The sequence below is a fragment of the Haemaphysalis longicornis genome, unplaced genomic scaffold (genome assembly GCF_048455015.1).
Source record: "Haemaphysalis longicornis isolate Haplotype H1 unplaced genomic scaffold, Haemaphysalis longicornis Haplotype H1 scaffold_8, whole genome shotgun sequence".
NCBI classification, from domain to species: domain Eukaryota; kingdom Metazoa; phylum Arthropoda; class Arachnida; order Ixodida; family Ixodidae; genus Haemaphysalis; species Haemaphysalis longicornis.
Genome location: NW_027526445.1, coordinates 127,801,231 through 127,825,082, shown reverse-complemented (window position 1 = coordinate 127,825,082; position 23,852 = coordinate 127,801,231). Strand labels below are relative to the sequence as shown.

The 23,852-nt window shown below is 44.8% G+C and overlaps 1 protein-coding gene across 1 annotated transcript in view; it reads left to right on the top strand.

The window, feature by feature from the left end:
- Positions 1-22,609, top strand: part of Phtf (putative homeodomain transcription factor) — a 56,967-nt gene extending 34,358 nt beyond the window's left edge. Inside the window, exons 14-20 of the mRNA XM_077681309.1 lie at positions 1,332-1,549; positions 5,873-5,972; positions 7,811-7,942; positions 10,892-10,978; positions 12,327-12,482; positions 18,022-18,117; positions 21,471-22,609. Coding sequence (XP_077537435.1) covers positions 1,332-1,549; positions 5,873-5,972; positions 7,811-7,942; positions 10,892-10,978; positions 12,327-12,482; positions 18,022-18,117; positions 21,471-21,620 — 939 coding nt within the window. The 3' untranslated portion in view covers positions 21,621-22,609. The remainder of the gene's footprint in view (positions 1-1,331; positions 1,550-5,872; positions 5,973-7,810; positions 7,943-10,891; positions 10,979-12,326; positions 12,483-18,021; positions 18,118-21,470) is intronic.
- Positions 22,610-23,852: the final 1,243 nt, after the last annotated feature.

Below are 23,852 nucleotides of genomic sequence, written 5' to 3'. Positions count from 1 at the left end.
TCTCGAGGTCCTGATTGAACAAAATGTAATTTGTGGTGCTCACTCAAGGCTCAACAGTGCGTAGTTGCGCTGTCACCATAAGTATTCTTTTTGAAACTTTGAAAATCGGTGGGAGGTATAAATGGCTGCATATGAAAAGCCTGAAACTTCATTCTTGCTATGTCATGTTGTGTGACATGTATTCACATGTCACGCAATATGACACATGTCACAAGTGGAGAACTCTGATTTTGTAGAAACTGTGGCACAAGCTGTCACCAGTCTGGCTGTCAAAGTAATAACGAGCAAAGGACTATGAAACGGAAGCGACAGAAAAGACACATACACGATGTACGTAGCAGCAAAAAAGTCCTTGAGAAGTATCGCCACGGGAAGAAGCCGTAACGCTTTCACATTCAAAGCACGCAAGCAGAGTGCCCCAAGAGTATTAAAAAGTGCCCCAAGTGCCCCAATAAGTGCCCAAAGAAGTATTAAAAAGATGGTTTCTCCCCCACCTCCCTTGTTCCCATTGTTACAGTGTACTAGAACATACAGGTATGTCACGCGGCGAGCAAACCAATGGAGAGCGCGGGTTCTTTTTGCGATGAAAAAATTGTATGGCGTGCAAGTTCTTTAAGGAATTCCTGTTTTAGCAAGCGCCACCTACGATTTTTTTAACCACGATTTTTTTATATGACCTTAAAAAACCTAATGACATTATTTGGACAGTTTGTGCGGCACACCAAAACGCAAAGGCATTAAATGTGTGCGGCATGATGGTGATAATGTCCAGAAAGAGAAATGCGCTCATATTTGAGGAGTTTTTAACATAGATAAAAACGTGTTAGAAGGGTTGAAAATGTTTTTTTGCGAAAGAAAACGTTATGCAAAATAGTGTTTTCTAAAAAAGGGTGTGAGCCATTTCTAAAAGTGACTTTAGCAGTTGCCGTCGCCTGCCAGCGGTAGCTGCTTTAGTGAACTTCGTCTTCTTGAGAACTTCGCCACAAAGAGGGCACAAAAAATCGTCTTATTTCAAAGTTCAACTACATTTCTGTGCCAACACTCTAGTGCTGAGAGTTTCGTTGGTTTCATTTGGTGCCCATTGCGTTCAAGAGTAGGCAGGTTTAAGGCGTTCGTGAAGGCGCATGAGTTGTGCGGAACTCCTTAATACAAAAAGGACATTAGAGCGAGTGGCATTAGATTTTCGCGTGTAGCAGCGAATTAATGGCATTAAAACTTACGGCATTAAGCACTCAATGTCATCTTTCGTGTACGTGTGGAATGTGTGTGACTCTGCTTCTAGTAAACATGCGCCATACCGTTGTCCCCCCTGCTCTCTCCGTACGTACCAGGTGGACTGCCTGATGCACAGCGGGGAGTATGTGGTGCTGGGCCTGCTGCTGACGGCGGTGACGGCCACCCTGCCCCTGCTGTTCCGCCTCCAGGGCTCCTCTGCGCTGGAGAGCGTGCAGCTGGACCTCCAGGAAGGCTTGGTGCTGGGTCTCCCTCTGGAGGTGCGCAAGATCCCCGAGGTCATCCACGACGTGCTCAACCAGCACCCCCGATGGAGGTACAGTTCACCCTGTGACTGGCCAGGACAGTTTTGTTTTTTAAAGCCGAGTCGCGTCGAAAATGCACTGCAGGAAAGCAAACTTTCTCTGGCGATGATGGTGTGAGGGTATCCATCCAAATCTACTTGAGGGGAATATTGGGCTTCCAGAAGCCCTAGGATTTAAGGGTATAAGAGAGGAAGTTAACTTCAAGGCTGTCGAGGGGACGAAAAGAAGATTAGAATGCTGGTGAACGAAAAGCAGAGAGGGGAATATTGCCTAGGACAGTTACCACCTGTAACAGGAAAAAAAAAGTATTTTGTGCCTAATAAGCTTTTGTGCCTGCCCTAAGCAGCGTTAGTATTAAACCAAGACTGTAAAACATGGGCATATTAGTCCTTTTTGGTAAGGTGACATGTCATCACCCCGCTTCAAAGGGGAAACCAATAGCAATCATCAATCATCATCATCATCAGATGATCATCGGGGGTGAAGTGACGAAAAAAAAAAACATGCTTCCCCGTGGTCGGAGTTGAACCTGGAGGGTCCTTTGCGTTATGAAGCCAACGTGTATCTGATTTCGCCATTCCAACGTGCTTAAAGAAGTTTGGATTTGGAGAGGGGTGCATTGGACGTGCAAAATTAGGCAGAAAAATTATGCACCCCCCCCTCTTCCTAATGATGATGATGGTTGAACGCACAGCTTTCTTTATGCGAAATTAAATGGCAAAGTCAAAGCTGCTGTGATCAAAAGTCCAAACGGTGTGCGAGTCAAAGTCCAAACTCAGAGAGGACGAACCAGGAATCCCTGATGGAAAACACTTCACATCTAACCATTGTCGTCGTCAGACGGAGGAGTGCGCAATTTTTTTTACATCTCAGATAGGCCTTGACTAGGGATATGTGAATGTTTGGGATTTTAATCAAATAATAACAGTACAAAAAAATTAAATCCAGTCGGAAGTCGAAATTTGAATGTGTGAATAACTTGGTACTTTGAATTGACATCAAGAGTTCTTTTCTTTTCATTTTTGAATATTCAAGACAGTTTGGTGCTTCTCTTGGCCGTTTTGGCATGTCTGCAAGACTATGTTGCTAGGCAAACACTGACTTGCATTGCTAGGCGAACATTGCATTGCTAGGCGAACACTGACGAACACTGACACTGACTTGCATTTAAAATCTTTGTGAAAAAAAACTACCATGTGCAAAGCAATTTTTCTTTATTGTTGTTGTTGTTGTTATTATTATTATTATTATTATTATTATTATTATTATTATTATTATTATTATTATTATTATTATTATTATCTGTCATACATATGTTCTGTGCTGTGCTGTCTTGATTTTAGTTTGTTTTCATGAATGTTTGTATATGGTGTACCAGTACCAAGACCCTAGGGTTGTTCCTGGGCACCGAAAATAAAGGTTGATTGATTGATTGATTGCTTGATTGATTGATTGCTTGATTGATTGATTGATTGATTGATTGATTGATTGATTGATTGATTATTACTATTATTATTTTCAATTAGTTCGTCGGTTTGCATCACCTCACATCAGGCATTTAGTAGCTACAAGCGAAGGTGTTACCGTGTACAGAGAGCTTCACCGTTTGCAGAAAAAGTGGCCATTGTTGCACTTTCTAGGATTTGGGCTCCAGTCAATCGCTTGCTTGTTACCTTCAACTAGGATAACCTTTGCACTGAACGCAAGCTATAAGAGCACCTGCAGTGAGCAGGTAATAAGCAACAAACAATTTTGGGGGGTGCAGTGGGCAGCAGTCGCCCGACTTTCATTTCCAGCCATAAATTGGCCGCTGGGCTAGACCGCCATTGGGGACAAACAGTTGGCCATCGATGCTATGCAAAGAACTCGTGTTGATGTAATACTTAGCACAAACTTAGCGTGACCACAGGGCAACATTCTTGTCCAATGCGCATTTTATTGCAACAGGAGGAACGGTATGGGGAACAACTAACCAACTAGGCAAGTAATGTCGTAGTAAAGTTTGTTGTTATAGTTATGATAGTACTGTGTTGCGACTAATATTAATATGCAACGTAAACACTGCCATTTTACAACAGCAGTTACCTTCAAAACACAAAGCATGAAACAAAATCCAACTATAGAGACGACTCTGGTCACGTAATTGTGTGTTTCACATCTTAAAGGGACCCAAAAGTATTTTTCAACTGTCCGACGCTTTTCCAGCTGTGGTGACTGAATGTGTGCAGATGTTAGAGTATGCAGCATGCTTAAGATCCTGAGCCAACTTTCAAGGCCTAAATACATTGCAGAGAAATCAGGAATGCTTGCTCAGAAGAAGATTTCTTCCACTTTTTTAAGTTTCCTTCAAGTTTAACTTTTTAAGTTTTAGCTTTTCTTCAAATTCCATGCTGTTTTTGTTGTTCAATGTGTTGCACAAAGATTATCGCTGCTATTGGCTGTTTCCCTTTCTGCTGCAGTCATGAAAGTGTTTTATTAGCCACTATGGGGAACAGCGCAATAAGAGCAAAGTGGAGATTTTTTTATTTATTTATTTAATGAGTGAAATATCGGCTGCGCTATGCCAGTCACAAAGGTGCCATTCGATGCTAGCAATGTCTATTACCTTCAGAGCACTTTTTCAGGCATGGTTAAAGGGAGAAAGGGTTTAGCCAACCTCTTTTCATGGTCTCTTCAGAAATGAAAAGCAGTTACAGCTTCTCATCATTCAGTTCAAACTGTGGGAGTACTCAACTCGAACAGCTAATACCCGCACCACACGTACCTGAAAAATGACATTAAGTGTTTATGGCCTTGAGATAGTGAATGACATTAATTGGGTGGGCCGGACTACACGCGATAACGTAAAGGCATTAAATGTGTTGGGCATGATGACGATAACGACCAAAAGTAGAAACGCACTCCTATTTTAGAAGTTTTTAACGTAGAGAAAAACGTCTTACAAGGGTTAAAAAATTTTTTGTGAAAGAAATTGCTTTGAGAAATAGTGTTTTCTAAGAAATGGTGCGAGCCGTTTCTAAAAGTGGCTTCAGCAGCTGCCGTCGCCTGCCAGCGGTAGCCAAATCCGAGAAATTTAACACGACGAGTAACACGATGTTTTGCCTTTTGCCGCTGTTTTAATGAACTTCATCTTCATCAGAACTTCGCCACCAAGAGTGCACAAAAAATCGCCGTATTTCGAAGTTCAGCTGCGTTTCCGCGTCAACACTCTGGTGCTGAGAGTTTTGAAGGTTTCATTTGGTGCTCATAGCGTTCGAGAGTAATCAGATTTAAAGCGTTCATGAAGGCGAATGAGTTGTGCAGAACTCCATACACCAAAAATGACATTAGAGTGGATGACATTAAATTTTTGCATGTGTCAGCGAATTAATGCCATTAAAACTTAAAGGGGCCCTGCAGTACTTACCATCGACTACTCAGAATGTATTTAGGGTTAAGGTCTATTGTCCTAGCAATCTCCTCCCGCAAGAATGACGAAAATCCGTTCACTATTACCGAAACTACGTGCGATGAAAAATCACGCATAATTGTTCCCTCCCAACTCGACCGCGGACAACGTGACGAAAGCTGCGCGCTCTCTCCCGGAGAGTGGGGTGGCTCGCGGCGTTCTCTTCGGCGGCCTACTTTATATCACAGGCCAGAAAGTTTTCTCCTTTTCTCCACAATGTGGAGGGGTCTATTTCCGGTCTGGTGCCACAAAAAAGCGCGCATGGCTGCCTGCTTGCAAACGTGCACTCAGGCATGGTAGGGCGTTCTTGAAGCAATGTTGTCGAGTGGTCTGGTTGAAAGGGGAGTATTGAGTTTGTCACTAAAACTCTGCGTACACTCAAAACACAAAAGAAACGCCAAAACTGCGCGCACAGGTTCAGGCATAGAAGAGGTTGGTACACAGCGCCGACAACTGCGGATCGTCACAGGAAATGCAAGAAATAAGTCGCGAAGTTGGCCAGCGACAGCCTAGGACAGCCATGGCCTCAGTGGCATTGTTTAGGCCATGCCAGGGGTGCATAATGAGGAAAGTTGAAGACAGCACGGTTGGTTTTTTCTCGTCTTTCACAGCGATTTGTGCATTCACCGCTTCACGTGCACGTGCAATATTTGGCTCACGTATTCCTGGCAGTGTAATCTAAACGTTGCGCAGGTTTACTTGCACTGCTCAAAGAGTGTTGCAGGGACCCTTTAAGGCATTAAGCACTTAATGTCATTTTTCATGTACGCGTAACATGGTTATAAGATTTAGGTCCTTGCATTTCATTCGTTGCCAGTGTGCCGAAAATGCCATGTTGTAGTGAATTCACTTGCTTCTGTCATCTTTTTTTCTCTCCCTGCTGCAGTGTTTCGTCCACGCTTCTGACAATCTGTCTCATCGAACGCTTTTCTCTGGGTGCCATGTTTTTCTTCCTGCTGTCAGTTGCGGAGAGAACCTTCAAACAGGTGGGGGAAACATTTTGTTCGATTCTCTTTCCTCTTTGAGACCCGTGCTTGTTTCAGATTGACATTCTAAACTTAAAGGGACAGTAATTACAGTTGTAGACATTGCCTTATCACTTTATCAGGTTAAAGATTAGAGTTGGTACGTTGTTATGTTTCTTTTTTTCTTTTTTTTTTTGCCAGTCTACGTGTAAAATGTCACTCTCACTATATCCATCTCGCCTATTCGGTGGCATGTGATATGGCAACGAGCACGTAAGCTTATAAAAGCTGTGTTAAACAGGTTGCAAGCACATTTAGCTTATGTGAACTTTGAAGAAACCACAAATAACAAAACTAAAGTGAGAGATAGCTAGTAAGTATGTTCAAATAAAAATTTTTTGAGAGATAAGGCAGCACTGAACCAAATTGTACGTCTTATGGCTGTGACTGCATGAATTCGTGACAAGGCTACAAATGGAGCCAGACATTTCGTCCCCTCCCTTGCTTCAGAAATCAACTAACGCCAGAGGCTTCCACTGAGCAGTTCAGAGAAAGATTACGTAAGGGGAACCACACACAAAATTGGAGTTTGACAAAAATGGTTTGGTGTCCCTTCTAAGTGCACAGGGCTTATGCCACACACAAACGCAGTCTCCCCCTGGGCATCAATCAGCTTGCAATGTTCTTGGCACATGAGCTCGATCGCTTTGCCATGGACGGCCCCCACGTGGCCAGTAGCAATCTTACGCAAAACTCGAGAATGAAGTTCACCATTTTGTTCTTCAACTCAGGGTGTGCCTCGTAACATCCGTGAAGTTATTTCTTCCGACTATGGCGTGACACAACTTCTGCGTCTAGCTCTGCCAGTATCGAACACTTTTCTCAGACATGGTGGACATGCGCTGAGTGAATGTACGGCCCTTCGCTTCGGTGAAATCTTGCCATGGAGTCTTGAATGCAAGTTGCAGCACTCACCTCAGGGGGCTGACACTGTACAAAGTGCAAAACAAGAATGGAGTATACCAATAAGAAGCACCGAAAAGGAACAGGTGAAAATGATGTGTAGAAGATAACTCTCTCGTGAATGGTGACGATGCAGATGATAGTGGCAGTGGGACACTTGCGCTCCCATGGTTGCCAGACTAAAATTTACATTCTTCCAGTGACCGTTATATAAGGGAAGGGGCAGCTTTTGTATTTCGAGTGAAGCTCTATCACAGCAGTTACAAAACCAGAAAATGGGTCAATCTGATCTTCAAGCTCAGCCAAGGTCAAGGAAGCGCCTCGTGCACTTGCACAGAGTGAAAGTGTCTAATCGCTCATTCATTACACGATGGGAGTGGTGCTGTGAGGGAGATGGAAGAAAGAGTAATGGCCATCAGTAAATGACACGAGGAGTTTTTGTGTTGGTGCCTAGAGTGGCGGCTGCGCCAAGAGAGGGGAGAGCAGGCTTTATTTGGAAGGCCGTCTTGTCTTCCGGTGCAATTGTGTGTGCGTTCACTGTGTCGCTCTCGGCACGAAACCCGAGCTATCACTCAACAAACCTGATTGAACTGCATTCAGCCAAGGCGAATTTGTACCTAAAACTTTTGTCACCTCTTCGTCGTGCGTTAGAAAGCTTCGCTGGTTATCCGTTTTCACAGAGTGGAATGGCTCATTATTTTTTGACGGGAAACTCAACCTATTTTTTTTGTTTATACGGTACCTCTAACATTAACGAGGAGTAAATTTAGAAGGTATGTGCATGTGTGTTTCTGTGCTCACGAATCACCAGTTGTCGCATTCTGCGTTCTCGGCAATCCTTCAAAGGAGAGGAAGTGACCACCAAATTTCCTTTTGTTTCGTTTGCCGTCTGGCAGAGGTTTCTCTACGCCAAGTACTTCTGCCACCTGACTTCAGCAAGAAGAGCGCTGCGTTCCGACCTGCCGCACTTCCGACTCAACAAAGTGCGCAACATCAAGACGTGGCTGTCTGTGCGGTCCTACCTCAAGGTAACCTCACACCGTCCGACCCCACATTCTTCAAGCGAAAATTTCCTTGGCTCTATGGCCAGGTTTGGAGGGGGCTGCTGCTGCTTTATGGCATTGTGCGCTGCTGGGTTTTATATTATTCCTGACATAGCTGGCCACCCTCTGCTTATCGTGGCCCAGTGAGTGGCTCGCAAAGAGGGAAGAGGGGGGCGCCTCGGAAAAATGCAGTTCCTGCGTGTATCACATTGTCTACTTTTGGAAATTGTAACATCTTTGCCAGGGAGATATAAACTTTGAACATTTTTTCTTACGTCTCGTATTTCTTGATGCATTCACCACAGCTCACCGTTCTGAATATGCAGCAACTACGCCGAGCACAATAACATTAAAAAGAAAAATGTCGCAATCCTGTTTATTTGAATACAGGTATGCCACAATGAAAGCTTCGCGCTACGTCGATTCCCACCTCTGCAGGGGATTCGTCAATTTTTGCACATCGGTGGTGGTGTATGACAACTGCACATTGCCTGGTGGCACCTTGCATTTGTTATGTTTATCCTACTGACACTCATTTTTGCCTGATAGAAAGCACGTTAGGTGGCACGGTGTTTTGCGTGTTGACGGAAAAGTTGCAGAAGGGCCTGCGTTACGAAGTTTGAAGCTGGTGAGACGACGTGCTCGCAACGCTGTGCATATGCCTGAAGATATCTTCTGCTTAAAGTTCTATTCTTGCCAAGGGTAACATTTTGGGTATGTTGGCAATTCATTACTTATTGTTGCGTGAAATGACATGGACGCGAGAGAGAAGGGGCGCACAGCACAAACTTACAACTGAGTTTATTGTGCCCCTGTGAAAAATTATAACTGTGCATGTGCAGAAAAAATGAAGGAAAAAAAAAAACTTAGAAAGCCAGGAATGTTAACCTGGCTTGGCCTAGTTTTCTATCATACACGACGGAAAGGGGAACAAGGGGAAAAAAAGAAAACAAAAACAAGAGGAAAGGTAAGGACAGAACGTGAAGAGGTTCGCCCAGCGTTTGGACACTTTAGACGATAGAGTTTAGTAAGTTCATAGAGAGTACCGTATTTTCCGGTCTATAAGTCGCACTTTTGTATAAGTCGCACCCCCCTCAAAACGACATTTTTTCCGAAAAAAAAAGCATACAAGTCGCACCAGTGTATAAGACGCACCGGTGAACAAAACGCACTTGTTAATTGGGTAAGCTCACCAAGGATCAGTTCGCTAGAAAGTGCGGCAAAAGTACATTGTTGCGGTGGATAAGACGCACCAACGAAAATTTCAGAAAAAAAATGCGACTTATACACCGGAAAGTACAGTAGTCTTTTGTGCTACAGTCTTTCTTACAAGTTTGTCGTTTTTGAGAAGCACAGGAGCGCCTTTGTCACCTTGTGCGTAGGTGTGCTAGTTTTGACGTTGTTGTTCTCATGTAACCAGTCATTGATGCGCTGCCTGGCTTTCCCAATGTATATTGCTTTTGATGCAAAAGCGGCAGGCTCGCTCCATACAATCAACAAACTTGTTCCTGTGCCGCTAACCTCACGATGACCTATATGTACCTGTGTCATAGTGTCATACCCATAGTGTCATGCCCATGAAGCTAAAGTTTCCCACACATATGCAGTGTCTTGAGCCTGACTTTTATGCTAAGGTGGGTCATGTTGTCCAACGATTTGCTCTTGCAGCTAAAAGTCTCCTGAACCTTCATATGCAGCTTTTTCTGCATAGCTGGCGTGTTGCGAAAGAAAGCCAATGTTAAAAGATGTGCTTTACGGAGGCAGAAAGAAACGTACATGTTGTGCAGCGAAGCCACATTTTTGCATCGGCAGCGAAATTCGAAAAAAGTAGAAATGAAAGGGGGGAGAGAGTGCGTGTGGGAAAAGGGCTTCACGGACCTGCATTTCATAACCACTGGCTTAATGCACTTCTTGGAGGACAGAGGGGGGGAGGGGCATTTCGGTTATGTAGTCAGCTTGCAGAGCTTCCCGGAAGCAGAAAAAAAAGCCGCCTTTACGTTGGCCTTCTGGGCTAGCTTTTTCAGCTTATGGGACACCCGATGCAAGTAGGGAGCTACACCTACTTTAAGGTGTTTGCCAGAGTATCGTGAGCAACAGGCTGTTGTTCGCTTGGGCGGGATTCTCTTAAATGGACCGCCAGCCAACTTTCTTCAGCATGCATTCGCTAGTGCGTATGAAAGTTACCTTTTTATGTAATCAAAAACATGTAAATGGCTCCAAAAGTAGGGAAAATTGAACGGTGGTGACGATTGGTGCCTAAACGTGTCATTACGCCATAGGTGCATCCCATGATCTAAATCATTCTTGCTAGCTTAAATTCTCGTAAAGCGCACCAAAAACTAAAATACAGTGCAGGAACGAGGACGGAAGAGGTGAAAGAAGAAGTGATAGAGTGCTGCGCTCTAGTTCAGCACTCTAGTTTGTCACTTCTTCCCTCCTCGTCCCTGTGTTGTTTTTTGGTGTGAATAATGTGTACCCAACTAGCCCAACGTCAAGCCTTAGCGAGTACCAAAAACATTTAAACAAAAATGTTGATACGCAGATTGAAATGGTTCAACCATAAGACAAAAATGTAATGGAATGTCTAGGCGGGGTCAAAACAAAAACAAGCAGAAAAGCAAGAGAATAGACCGGGAGTGTTATTGTAAAAAGGAGCAACTGTGCGTCCAAAATTTAAGGTACTTCTTCTTCCACGAAGAGCTAGTATAAAAAGGTGCAAAGTCAGAAGCTGGCGACATGTATTAATGGCGCTTAGCAAGCCACTTGCTACACCACCCTGAAGGCTGTTCTGATTGCAACGTTGCTGAATAGCACAAAGGTTCTTCACCAAGAAGTGCAAGGAAACTGGGAAATTTTTCAAATCTCCTTTCAGCAGCCTTGATTGCCACTTTGCACAACAGCCTTCTTCTTTTCTTTTTCTTTTCTCACCCACAGAAACACGGTCCCCAGAGATCTGTGGATGTCATCGTGTCCACAGCGTTCATCATTGGAGTCTGCATCTTATCCTTTCTTTGTGTTCAGGTAGGGTGTGCATATTCCTTGCCACGTTATTAGTTGGTAACGAAATATGAGAATGCACTTTTTTTGGAAAGGTTGCTATTGCTAAAGCCTTGCTCAGGTAGTTGTGCGGATGTATTGCATTGCAGCTGAATGGACAAAAAGCCCTTGGGTACGACATAACGACTTGTTGCTCGATATTTCGTGGTGCTTACTTATTTAGTTACTTAACTCTACTGCAGCCCAGTTCTACGGCCTTAGCAGGATAGTCTTCGACATAGTGTGAATAAACGAAATAGTAAACGACAGCAATGTTGTGGAAAGGGAGCAAAAGGAACAAAAATTAACACTGCTAACATAGTGGCTAAAAGGAAGAGAAAAGCAGAAGAGTTTACGTCATTGTAAAAAAAAAAAAAAGCAGCCGAAAGATGACAATGCATACACCTGCAAGAATCTAATACTAACTGGAAATATGTTGGAGCTCTTAACATTGGGGTTTCTTAATTAAGAATGTTAAACAAGCGTGTTATTTTTACTTCATAAATTGCATAATCTGAGCAAAAATTTTATTCTGCTAATTGCAGAGGTTAATTTGCGTAATGACTGCACAAAAACTTCACTGAATTGAACATGCAACTGACTTCTTCGCTAAATTGAGTGGAGAAAATGCGTGCGTTTGATTGAAAGTAAGAAATGAGAAACATGTAAGTTTGTTATACTACATCACAAGACTTGTTTAAAGTACACAAATTATTCAGCTGTATAGCTTGTCAGATCACAATTCACAGTGTCGTCAGTTGGGCTACACAAAAAGCTGGCAGTCTGACTCTGTCAAATTTTTCTGCTGTTGATGCTCATGTTTAAAAAATGATCACTTAGATCACAAAATTCTTATGCTGCTCACCTCATTGCATATGTTAAAAATGTTTTCAACCTTCTCTTATTTGGTTTAGGTACAATACGCGGCAAATGAAATGCGAACACGAAAATGTGAATCAGAACACGCGAAATTGAAAAATACTGTTCGTTGAGGTCTAATAATGGCGTGGTATAGGTACTATATTCGGAAAGCCACATTTCCGGATTTTGTTTTTGTAACCAAGCCAAGCGTCATTTTGACTTGTGTGGAAAGAAATCCCGCTATTTGCATGTTCATATTCATATTTTCGCGTTCGCGTTTCATTTTCCGCGTATTGTACATTAGCGAGAACCTTGTGCTGCCATTACTTCCTAATGGAGTGACGGCTGGTAGAATTCGTCACTGGCTAACTATGCGGCTCAGGTTCGGGCTAAACAAGGGTGCAAATGAGCGTTAAACGTTGCAGTTAGCGCTCGGATAACAAGTCATTCTCCCTCGTTTGGCCCATGGCAGTGGCTGAAGGAGAACGAGCAGTTTGCCGAGCGGCTCTACTGCTGGGAGATGGTGTGCTGGAGCATGGCCCTGGGCATCTTCCTCATGCGCTTCATGATCCTGGGCTCCAAGATCAACAAGAAGTACCGGAACCTCTCCGTGCTCATCACCGAGCAGGTATGTTGCGACAGGGCTCCTTTCCTTCTCCCTTGCTTAGTTAAAGGGGAACACTTGTCTTGAGGACATTTTTGTTATTTTTTAACCTATGTGCTTAAGATTTACACATTGAGTGCATTTCAACATCCTGAGCACAAATACGCAGTCAGTTCTCATCTATGGGGTGCAAGTTTACAGTTGTGCAACATGTTATGTCACTCCGTTTCGGGCAATTTTTTCATTATGTACCCACGAAATACTCAAATAGCTTTTATCTCTTTGTGCTCTCGAAGGACCAGGGAGTGGAACTATACCCCTGCAGTAATTTTAGCATGGTTTCTGCAAACACTAAAATTCGTAAATGTCAGGTCATCAATTTACAAGGTTTTTTGTAAAACTAACTGCATAAAATTTTGTGCCAGCAAAAAAAATTCTGTACTTTTGTGGTTTTATTGCACTGTTCAGTTCATAAGCTTTCGATTGCAGTAAAAATGATGTAAATCGAACCAGTACATCCCAAAATATTGTACCCGACAGCTGACCATGTGGGAAAAAAATTGGTTCTGAGAAAACAGGGCACAAAGTTTGCAAACATACGCAAAAATGGTCATTTAGGCGACTTCAAAGGGCGACAGCTTTGTGAATACTTATGATGGAGCTATGATATTTTGCAGGTACATTCTTTGGGACCTGTAGACTGCAAATAAAATTAATACAGAAAATTGATTTTTTGGCAAATTTTCGGCCTTCAAGACCAGTGTCCCCCCCTAAAGGGGCTACGAAGTCAAAACACTACAGGCTCGCCTCGTTAACGATAACAATGATGTCGACTCATTAATCGCAAACTCCAAACAAATAATCTAGGTATTAAAGGAAACAAATGAAGAAGTGGCGATAGCGCAACCACTTTCCGGTGACATCTCTATGCCGTCACAGAATCTTGTTTGTGCGATTGGCGGCTGTTGACCTAAGCCACCACCAAGTAACATGACTGAGACAGTGGCAGCTTGTGTATAAGACGAGCTGGATGATGCGCGAATGATCGGCTTTGCAAGCATGTGAGATTTGTGAAGCATTTTGAATGCTAGAGCGAGCGGACGCGTGCGTCAGCGAGCCATCAGGGGACTTGTTACGCAAGGAGACAGTATAACTGTGTTCTTAACTTTTCTTCTTTTCGAGTTCTTTCCGCCTTTTCTTGTATTGCCGACACGCAATGGAATTCATTCAGTAGTTAGTCGGCGCCCGTGTTTTCTCTTTCTTGTCGTCCGTTCCGTTTTTGTGCGCCGTTTTTTTGCCATGATTGTAAACCAACTAACCCATCTTCAGACCTTAGTACAGTGTAGTGGGGCTTGCTCTAGTTCCGTTTGATCACATCACTTCAATGCTTATGTACCGCATTTACTCGAATCTAACACGCACCTTTTTTTCCGGAAAAATAGGTCCCAAAATCACATGCGCGTTACAATGGAGTACGACTCAAAACTGTGGCGCTGTATCACCATCGGCGTTTCGAGATGGCCGCTTGACTACTGAACGCGTAGCCAGCGCTTCGTAGTCGGCGCATGTTTGCCTTTGTTTGTCTGCGCAGTCTTTTTTTGCATTCCTCTGTTCTTTCCGCCATGGAATTTCCCACTGCGAAGACATGGCGGGTTCACCACGATGCTGCGTTTAAGGAGAAAGTAATCTTGTGTGCGGAAAGCAATGGAAATCAGGCTGCGTCATGTGTGTTCAGTGTTCCAGACACTTGCGTGCGAGATTGGAGCAAACAAAGCGAAAATTTTCGCAAGCAAAGTGACACGAAAAGGGTTCAGTGGACCAAAGAGGGGTCAATATTTCCTAATAGAAGACCCGCTGGCAGAGTACGTGCAGCAGCAGCGAGCGGCTCGGGGACCCATAACAGAGCTGCCATCGCTGCCCCGTACCGTCGTCATGGTGACTGTCTTGCTGGAAATAACTGGCACATTGCATTTCATATAACCTTTGGAATAAACCTGGTTCCGAGTGAGAAAAAGTTCCATTTTTGTATTAAATAATGAAAGTCTAGTGCGTGTTACAATTGAGGACATAGCGTATTTTTCTTCTGTGGATCTTGAAAAACGGGTGCACTTTACAATAGAGGGCACGTGAGATTCGAGTAAATACAGTATTGTGTGAGGTCACATTGTCACATTCTTTCAAAGTGTACTGATAGCAATGAGCAAATGAAAACTGCATTCAGTATTCAGAGCAGCCAGGCTGCCTGCCTGCCTCGAGAGTTTTAGGCTTAGCATCGCATCTGATATTTCATGGCCCCTTTCACTAGCAGCTCGGCTAAAGATTCGTAGCACACTTCTCAGCAACATTATCAGACGTTTTCCAATACGTGTAACTTATTTTGCGCCAGGAGTTCCATTCGGGTGAGCAGTAACGGGCTCTCACCTGTTTTTGCATGCAGGAAATTTCTTCTTACACTCATCACAAACTGCTCATATAGCGATTAATTCAGCATGGCAATCAAGTTTGTTCGTTATAGCTTAACTAGGCTTGACTGTATTCACGAATGTTTGCTTAGCAAATCGATGGTCACATCGCAGCAACGTCACTGATGCAACCGGTGGTGCTAGTAGTGATAGCCTAGCCTACTCTAATCTTTAATCACATTTAGTACGAGGTTTAAAAGTGAAAAGTAGGTCGTTTCTCAAGCGCTGGTATTTGAGGTCATACAAAGTCATATAAGACTACCATATAATGCGAAATATAGGTCCGTAATATAGGTCGGCCCCCTTACCTTGTTGCCGAAAAATGCGAAAAAATTATTCGGTACACATTGTTTTACTGAGGCTAAATAATTTGTTCTATCGCCGATTACTCGTTAGGGTTGTCTGAAATGTCGTTGAACGACTGCTTCTTGCTGGCTGTCGCCTACACGACAAGTTGTCCTCGGTGCAGTCCAGGAGCATCTGGAGATGCAGCACAGTACCATGTTATTGGGAAGCGAGCACAAAGCATGGGACACTCATGTGCTGACTGTAGTGAGAGCCAGTCTGTGCAGGCGGCCAGCAAGCGTCTCGGGGTATCCATTCTTAGAGACGTTGCATGACGCTCGCAGACACCACTTTATACAGCAGCACAGATGCACAGAGCAGCGCCTATGAAACGAGGTCTTCCGAGCATTGCATACCGAAGGGATGTCCCTTCAGCTAACGCCAGTAGCGTACACCTCTTTTGGTGACACCAAACTGGTGCAAAGGGGACAGACACATCGTTGGCTTTGGAAAACCACCAGTGGCACGGAACCATTTTGAGTGCCCATTTCGAACATCGAAGTTTAATGAGCTATGAAATGAGTTCCAAGCGATGCATCAAAAAACTGCTTCAATTATTGCGTTCACCAGGGTTCATAGTATTGGAAAATATAACGATTACAGTTGTATGACCAACACTGTTATGTCTATTTATTGTTTGACCAACAGTGGCTAATTATCTCAAATTATCGTGGGAACTAATTGGCCAACTAAAAAAATAATGGCATATTCGAAATCAGTGGGGAAAAAGCTGCACGACTAACAAGTTTCACAAAGTTTACTTGAAAAATTAAAGGAAGTTGTTTTAAGACCAGTGTCCCCCCTTGAAATTTCACGCTGTAGTGAGGTTGTATGGGCAGGAGTGAAATGATATGGGCTAGCACTAAAACCGTAGTTATTGGTGCGCTAACTTCTTGTTAGCATTCAAGTGACACGATGAAATGGTACTAGAGGCCCCACCACAATAACATCTACACTACTTGTCTGAAGTTTGCGATGAAATTGGTACCGTTGCTGTCGGGACAAAGCAGTCTTTTTAAAGGGACACTGAAGTGAATTTGTCAAGCTCCCGTTTTTGCTTGCACTGCGTAGACTGGCTCAAATTAGCACACTTTTCATCGTTTATCCAGTTGACAAATCGGTAATTATTTTACAAAGCGCGAAAGAAGAAAAGCTACCATGCACGGTTTGCGGCGGCCGCACCAACTAAAGCTGTGACGTTGGGAGGAGCGGGCACCGTGATTGGACGATGTCCAAGGTGAGCAACCAAACAAGTTTCGGTTTCGGTTCTGTAAAACACAACCGGTGGCGTTGTTGGATGGGCATTCTCAATAACTCAGTAATCATCGTACCGCGCTTCTGCCATGTTGTCAGCTGTAAAAATGCATAAAGATAAGCCTCCCAGGACGGCTTGGAATCGTAGCATTCACTAGCCGAGACCTACGCAGTGCATGAACGCCCTCCGCGTACCCGCAGACGTCCAAATGTCATGCGCTTTTCCCCCATATTTGGAGCTTGCCTCCCTCATGCCTGTATCGTAAAAAGCGTGTTCGCACCAGGCCAAGGGTCTGTTCATTCTGGCCTGTGCCCACTGCCAGCAAGCAGTCGGTGCTTATGGCAACAGCACGCCAACGCGAACTCGCTAGCGCACCAGTGCCAGCCTGCGCGCGTTTTGTGAACTAGTTCATGGAGCCATGAACGTTGCGGCCCAAAAAAAGGTGAACTCAATATAGAAAACATCGGCGGAAAGCGAAAAAGTTAACTTACAAAAAAAAAAAAAAAGCACGTACCCGCGGGGATTCGAACACGTGACTTGCAAAGTACCTGCGGTAACATGCCTAGCGCCCCAAACTACTCGGCCACGGGTCCGGCTCCGCAAATTGTGGTAATATAGGGTATATATTGTACAACTAGTTTACACTTTTATTTAGTTTTGGCATTTCAAGCAGCTTAGGTGACTATTTGTTGTATTGCGCTCGTGCAGTAAGCGTCGCCCGAGTTTCCACAATAGCTCACGTCTAGCAATTGCATTTCGTAGACGGAAAAGCGTTCGCAGATGCGTAGTCGTGCTGCTGACCGCTGTGCTTGTTCGCCCAGCGCAAAAAAGTGCTTCCCGCACCCTAGTTTTACGCTGTACGGTAAAAATATCAGTTGATTTTATTTCCTTAGTACCTATATTGACTTCGCTGACTCTTCTCCCGCCTTCAAGAGGCCTTATATTTTCCTACTGGCGTACCAGTCAGCGAAGCGTCGCATGTGCGCTTGTGCAGCGCTTGTGTGAAGCGACCTTGACTTGGAGCTAGATACAGTGTACAAACTAACCTAGTAAAGGAAGGCAGATTCTTCCATTCACAAACGTGTCCTGGCTTCGTTTCAACTGAGCGAACGAATTGCGACGACCCGTCGGTGGCCGGCGGACGAAACGCTGGGCCGACTAACTCTGTCTGAAGGCCGGGGAGCCATGCAGTAGCGCAGCCAATTGCGAGCTCGGCTCCTCGCGACGTCACACGAAAACGCCGCAGAAAATGGGCAAGCGTAAAGAGAGGAGGACAGCATTTTTGAATTAATTTTTCTGCTAAATAAAATCGTGTAAACGCGCCCAGGGTGGTCGAAACATGGCCTGGGGACTCCGGACTACAATTTGCGCAAGTAATCCCGCAATGTTTACATATCACTTCAGTGTCCCTTTAATGAACCAAACTTCTATGTTGTCTTTATGGGTCCTTTAGGCACCCCTTGATGTCTAAATGTTTCCGCCCTCGCTCTCCTCGGTGCAGATCAACCTCTACTTGCACATGGAGCAGAAGCCGCACAAGAAGGAAGAGCTCATGCTGGCCAACAACGTACTTAAGCTCGCCGCCGATCTACTCAAGGTGAGGAGATCTGTCTTCACACGCACACATGTGGAGCTCTGGCCGAAGAGCGGCCCTTCGCGTCTATGAGGCGATGTGGACTCGGTAAAAGAGATGGGAGGCAGTGCTAAACAGCAGAGGATGAGAACTAGGAACACATTAGTGTTAGGGTTGCCACCTTCCCCCAAAGAAAACCGGTTCTCTCGAGGGGGGGAGGAGGGAGGTATATGGAAGGTTGAATTTGTGTTGAAAAACAGATGCCACGAGTTTTTTTTTTTTTTTTTGCCATGCAATGTCGGTTATTGTAGCGTTTTCCTAGTGAGAAATCAGCATAAAATTTGTGCAGAAAGTGACTAAGATTAACTAAAGAGGAAATGTGAACGTGATTTTCTGGAAACACGTGACGTATTTTCTTTGCTCGTGTGTCCTTGCGCAGCTTTTCGGCACATATTTATCGTCGTATACTGAATTGACGCTTATGAAATGCCAAAACGATCATAATTGTGGCCCGATGGCCCAAAAACTTGCAAATGACGGCCGGTTTTAGGTATGGACCGGCAACCGGCCCGCTGTCTAAAAAAACCGGTCGGGCCGGTCAAAAACCGGCCAGGTGGCAACCCTAATTGGTGTACGGAAAAGTGGCGTAAACGGACATTAATGCCCTAGTGATGCTTCTGGGGAGATTATGGGGGAATGTCTTAATTAATGACATGACAACCCGGCGTCCTGTTCAGTTCAAAGCTGATGTCCCTACGGATGACGTGGAACATGGGAACCGCTTGGGTCAGGGTGGGGGAGATGCAGCACCCCGTACTTCGTGAAAATGTACATCGGAACAAAACCGGGGGGACGGTACTGTGGTTCAAATTTAGACAAACGAAACTGGACTCGGGCTGGCCATGTCGTGAGACGAACTGACAACCAGTGGATACTGAGTGATGGGTTTAGAAGACGGGGAGACCATTAATTCTGTGGAGGGATGAAATAAGGAAATTTGGAGGCAACAAATGCAATGATGGTTGATTTTTGCGGGTACTCGTTTAAATGCTCTAGTGGTGTTTGCTGTTCTTTAGTGGTCAATTCTCAAGGGGTCCCCCGTTGCGGCTTGGTAAGGTGTCAATTCGGACAACTTCCTCTCAGCTGTGTTGGTTGGCTTGAGTTGTCCAGTCTCGAAAGGTCGAGACGGCAGGCGCCATGCCCTGAGTTACAGTCGATAAATGTCATCAAATGATGTCGGATCGGCGAACCCGCTATCCTCTAGAGTCTAGTGTATCCAAATCGATCGAAACCTGTAGATCTGAGTTATTTTTTATTGTAAGTAGAGGAAAGGACCTAACTCAAGCTTTTTCCTTTCCTTTTCCTCGACAATAAATTCATACATTCATTCATCATACTTTTACATCAGGCTTCTTACATTGTTCCTGAAAAAAGAAATGAACGTCTTTCCTGCAATACATTTGCATATAGTAGCGGAGAAAACTTTTAACGGTTTATAGTTTGTATAGATTGTATAGTTTGTATAGCGCTCCATAGGGATCCTTGAAGGGTCTTATGGAGGATTTATTTAAAGGCTGTAGGGGCTTGCCTTCTTTATCAGACTGCTTACATTGTCCTTATAGAAATGTCTGCCGAGCGATGCACATGTGTGTAGTGCTGAAGCCTACTTAAAAAAATCTTGGCGTGTAGCAGGGCAGCTTATACCCCTATGACACGGCAAATCCAATGACATTTACAGGGAATGAAATCAGCTGTTAACGCCATTCCTTTGGTGCTTCACGAGAATACGGAATGACTTTTGATGCAAATGGCATTCAGTGAGCGGCATTCAGTTAAAAAAAAAAAATTGGCCGCGTATCTGCTCCTTTCGTTGCAAATGCCGTCAAAAGACGATAGTCTTTATCGGCTTTTGCGAAGTAAATGCCTCCCTTCGCTTTCCCGCTCACCTCTCATGTCGTTCCTCTTGCGTCGCGCTCCTCCCAAGGTAAAGACGCCAAAGGTTTGCTTAAATCATTTTAAATTTCCCGCGTTCCACTGCTCCAAACCGGGTGACTTGATGCGAACGCTGCCGTACGGCGAAGACGCGCGTTAATCGAGGCGCCCTACTACAGCGTTTATAGAACCGCGTTTCCCTACTCCACGTGCGTTGCAAGCAGAACGTGGAACCTACCTAGTGGAACCTTGCGTAACTGTTGCCGGTTAATTTCTTAAAATGGCCTCAGAAGCTATAGTGGCGCGGGCGACAGCAGGCGACGGCGGAGTGAATTCTTTTTCTGCAGTTTATGAAGTATTTAATTTCGCAAATTCAAGCATGTTTGATTTTTTTATGAAGGAACACTGCAAATATCACTTCTGTATTGATTTGTTGTCTCATATTTGCGTAATGTCTTGTTCTTCTTCAACAATGTTGACAAGTATGAACATTCCACCGGACATAGACGGGTAGATTTAGCTGTGGCTATATAAGACTATTGCGCAGGCATTGTTTTGCTTTGGCCGGGTGGCTGAATCGGGTCACAGACAGACAGACGGACAGACATACAGACATACAGACATACAGACAGACCAAAATTTCTGGGTTTAAGTAGCCCAAGAAAGACTATCGTCTTTAAAAGAGGGTCTGTTTTCGCAGTGATAAAGGGTATAAAACACTGCAGAAGGATTTACGTTATCTTGAAATTGCACGGCATTGTTAGTTGTCACTGCTGTCATCATCAAATGACATTCGTTTTGCCATGTTAGACCTGCATGGCCAAACCTAATCCCACTACCAGCTAGTGTCATTAACTTTTGATGACACTTGATTTTGTAGCGCAAGCTACACTGGCCGAGGTTGAGCAGTTTCGCGTGGCTCCTGTATAACCGTGCTGCGCACGCATGAGGAGCAGTGACGTCAAACGGCGCAAAGAACGTTGCTCGCTGCCCGGTATCCCTCACAGACCCCACGCGCCCAGCGTCTTCGCTGACCTCCGTTTCGCACGTGGCGGCCCGGTCCACTTGGTGATCATGCGAGGGGTGGCCGGGTGCGGAACCGATGGCTTGTGCGTCGCAGCAACACCGGCGTGCACGTGTGGAACCAGCTTAGCTCTGGGGTGATTGGTGACGCTGCGCTGGAGCCGCTTGATAAATATGCGTGTATCACATAATGCGTATACCGTGTGTGTGTCATTGAAGCAACTGTAAGCAAGCTAATCCTAGACAACCAGGAAAGCTAAGAATAACCAGCTGAACCTTAGCTCATGCTACGGATATCCTGGCATAGCCGAGGTAATCCACTGCTAATTTTTTTGCGTTACAGGAGCGTTACCCGTGTATGCGACCATTTCCACTTAGGGGTGTCTGCAAACTTTCCCTTTCTTTTGTTCTTTGTCTTGCAGGAACTGGAAAGCCCGTTCAAGATTTCAGGCCTGTGCGCCAACCCCTACCTGTACAACGTCACCAAAGTAGTCTGCCTCTCGGCGTTCTCGGCCGCGCTGACCGAGTTGTTCGGCTTCAAGCTCAAGCTGCACAAAATCAAAATCAAGTGAAAGGGTTGCCCATTAGCGAGTTCTATGGCCGACCCTCCAACTCAGGAAGAAAGGTGCGAGCAGCGCGGAGAAGTTGAAGACGACGACGACGACGACCGCACACACTGAATAGTTTGGCACCACTGCTGCGTACTACTACCCGTACTCTCGTGGTCATAAGGACCCCAGCTCCCTCCCGTTCGGCGACGCAGAGTCTAAACGTACAAATTCCGCCCCGTTTTGTTTGCTCCAGGGGCAGCAACTCTTTTTCCTCGTGTCGTCTTCGGCGTGCGCACATGTTGTGAAATTTCTTTTCTCCTTAGCGGAGAATGCACAAACCCACCCTCAGCCGCTAATAGCTGTGACGGAAAACCAAATCAAACCGCATTCTTGCCACTAGCGTGTAGCGAAAAATAGCTTGGCCATTAGCTGGCTTCCTGCAAGGAGAGTTCAGCGGCAGAAGGCGGTAGGTAGTTCGTAGCTAACTTAAGTTTCATTCGTTGCTTCGTATAGAATCGCTGGAAGACGAGAAAATGAGTGAAGTCGGGTCGGTTTGTTTTCTTTTTTCTTTCGCTTGGAATGACTCGTTAGGTTTAGCCGGCAAATTATCTTGTTCATTCAAGTCTGCCGAGTCTGCGTTTGAAGGCGCAGCGCTGATCTGCTGTACTACTAGGCTTCCTCGAGGGGAAGACGTGTTGCATGTATTATCTTGTTAAAAAACACACACAAGCACACACACACGAAATACGAGTTGTGGTATTTAAACTTATACACGCGCGCGCCTCATTCTCTCAGCATTTTAGTTTCAAAGCATCTCTCAAGTTCAGGCGCGTTGGGGTTGGGGAGAGGTTCGGGGCAGAGTGTGGTTTTCCGCTGATTTTAATTAAGGGGTTATTTTAGTTTAAACGGGAACGTCGGGGGTGGTGGGAAACGTGGGGAATAGTGGGGATCGTGTTCACGTGTGCCTGTGTTCAGGTTCTTGTTGAATAAAATGCTGTTTTGGCAGAATCGTTGTGTTCCTTTATTCCGCTGTGCATTCGCATCTCTACACCTCTTCTCTATGGATTTCGGGGCTGGGATGATCTGCTGTGAGTCACAGCGCTCTAGCGAAAACTTTTCAGAGAAAAGTCTCGTCAGAAATTGCCGCCTTACTGTGCCCAACTTTTGCACAATGAATTTTCGTGGTGTCGGGGTCTTATTGGTGGTAATTCTTTGTTGGTCACTGCCTGTACGGTGGCCAACTGGCAGCGCAAAAGTTCTGGGCATGGCTGCCATGGGAACGGGCACAGGTACGATCCAGGCCGCAGAGGAAAAAATAGCAGGGTGCCTTCTGACCGCCTTTTCAATTAACTTAGTCAGTTAAAAGGGCCACGAAGACAAAATAGAGCTTTGTTAAACTTGAGAGAACTAGTCCTTGGAAGCTAGTCAACTCCATTCCAGCCACGAAAGACATTTCTTGACCCAAAAACAAAAAATACCATATTAAACAACTTCCAAAGCCTAATGGCGTTAACGGTTACTCTCGGCTTGATGCACGAGTTTGACGTTGCTTGGCACGGTGTTGGGCTCGCTGTTATGGCTGCCTAATGTTAGTCGTCGTCATCTTAAACGTTACTGTAAAAGATGGGAAATGGATAGAGGTTCGACCTAACGTTGGACCAAACAAGCTGTATTGGCCCACAAATGCACTTCAGATTTTCCGTTTCGTGCAAGTCCCAAATACGGTAAAATATCAATCGGACGAGTTTCAGTATGAAGAAATGACCGATGTAGCTAAGTTACAAGGTATAAATAACCTAACAGCCATTGGAAACCATGTGTATATGATCTTGATATACTGAAGTAGGTTTTAGTTAAATTTCGTTACAATGCATATTATGGATTTTTTCACCGTGACAAGACGGCCAAGTGGAAAGTTGCCAGCCCATATGACTTCTAGCCCATGTGATACACAAATTCTGCTCCTCTCCAAACAGGATGTAAGCAACGGCCCCCTTCTTTTTCTTTCTAAGGATGACCAGGGAGAAGTTTGGCCGATAGGCCGGCCTATCGAAGTACAATCAGTGAGTTAGCCGTGACCAATCCGCCCTAATGGGTACAAGCCAAAAACGTCAATAGCATCATCATCATCATCATCCTATCCTTCGCTCCGTTTGTGCATTTAGAAACGCGAAATTGTGGATTCGCTACTGTCTACATTGGACCTATGTTACTTTGCTCTTAGCATCACGAGGAGCTTCACAAAGACACCAG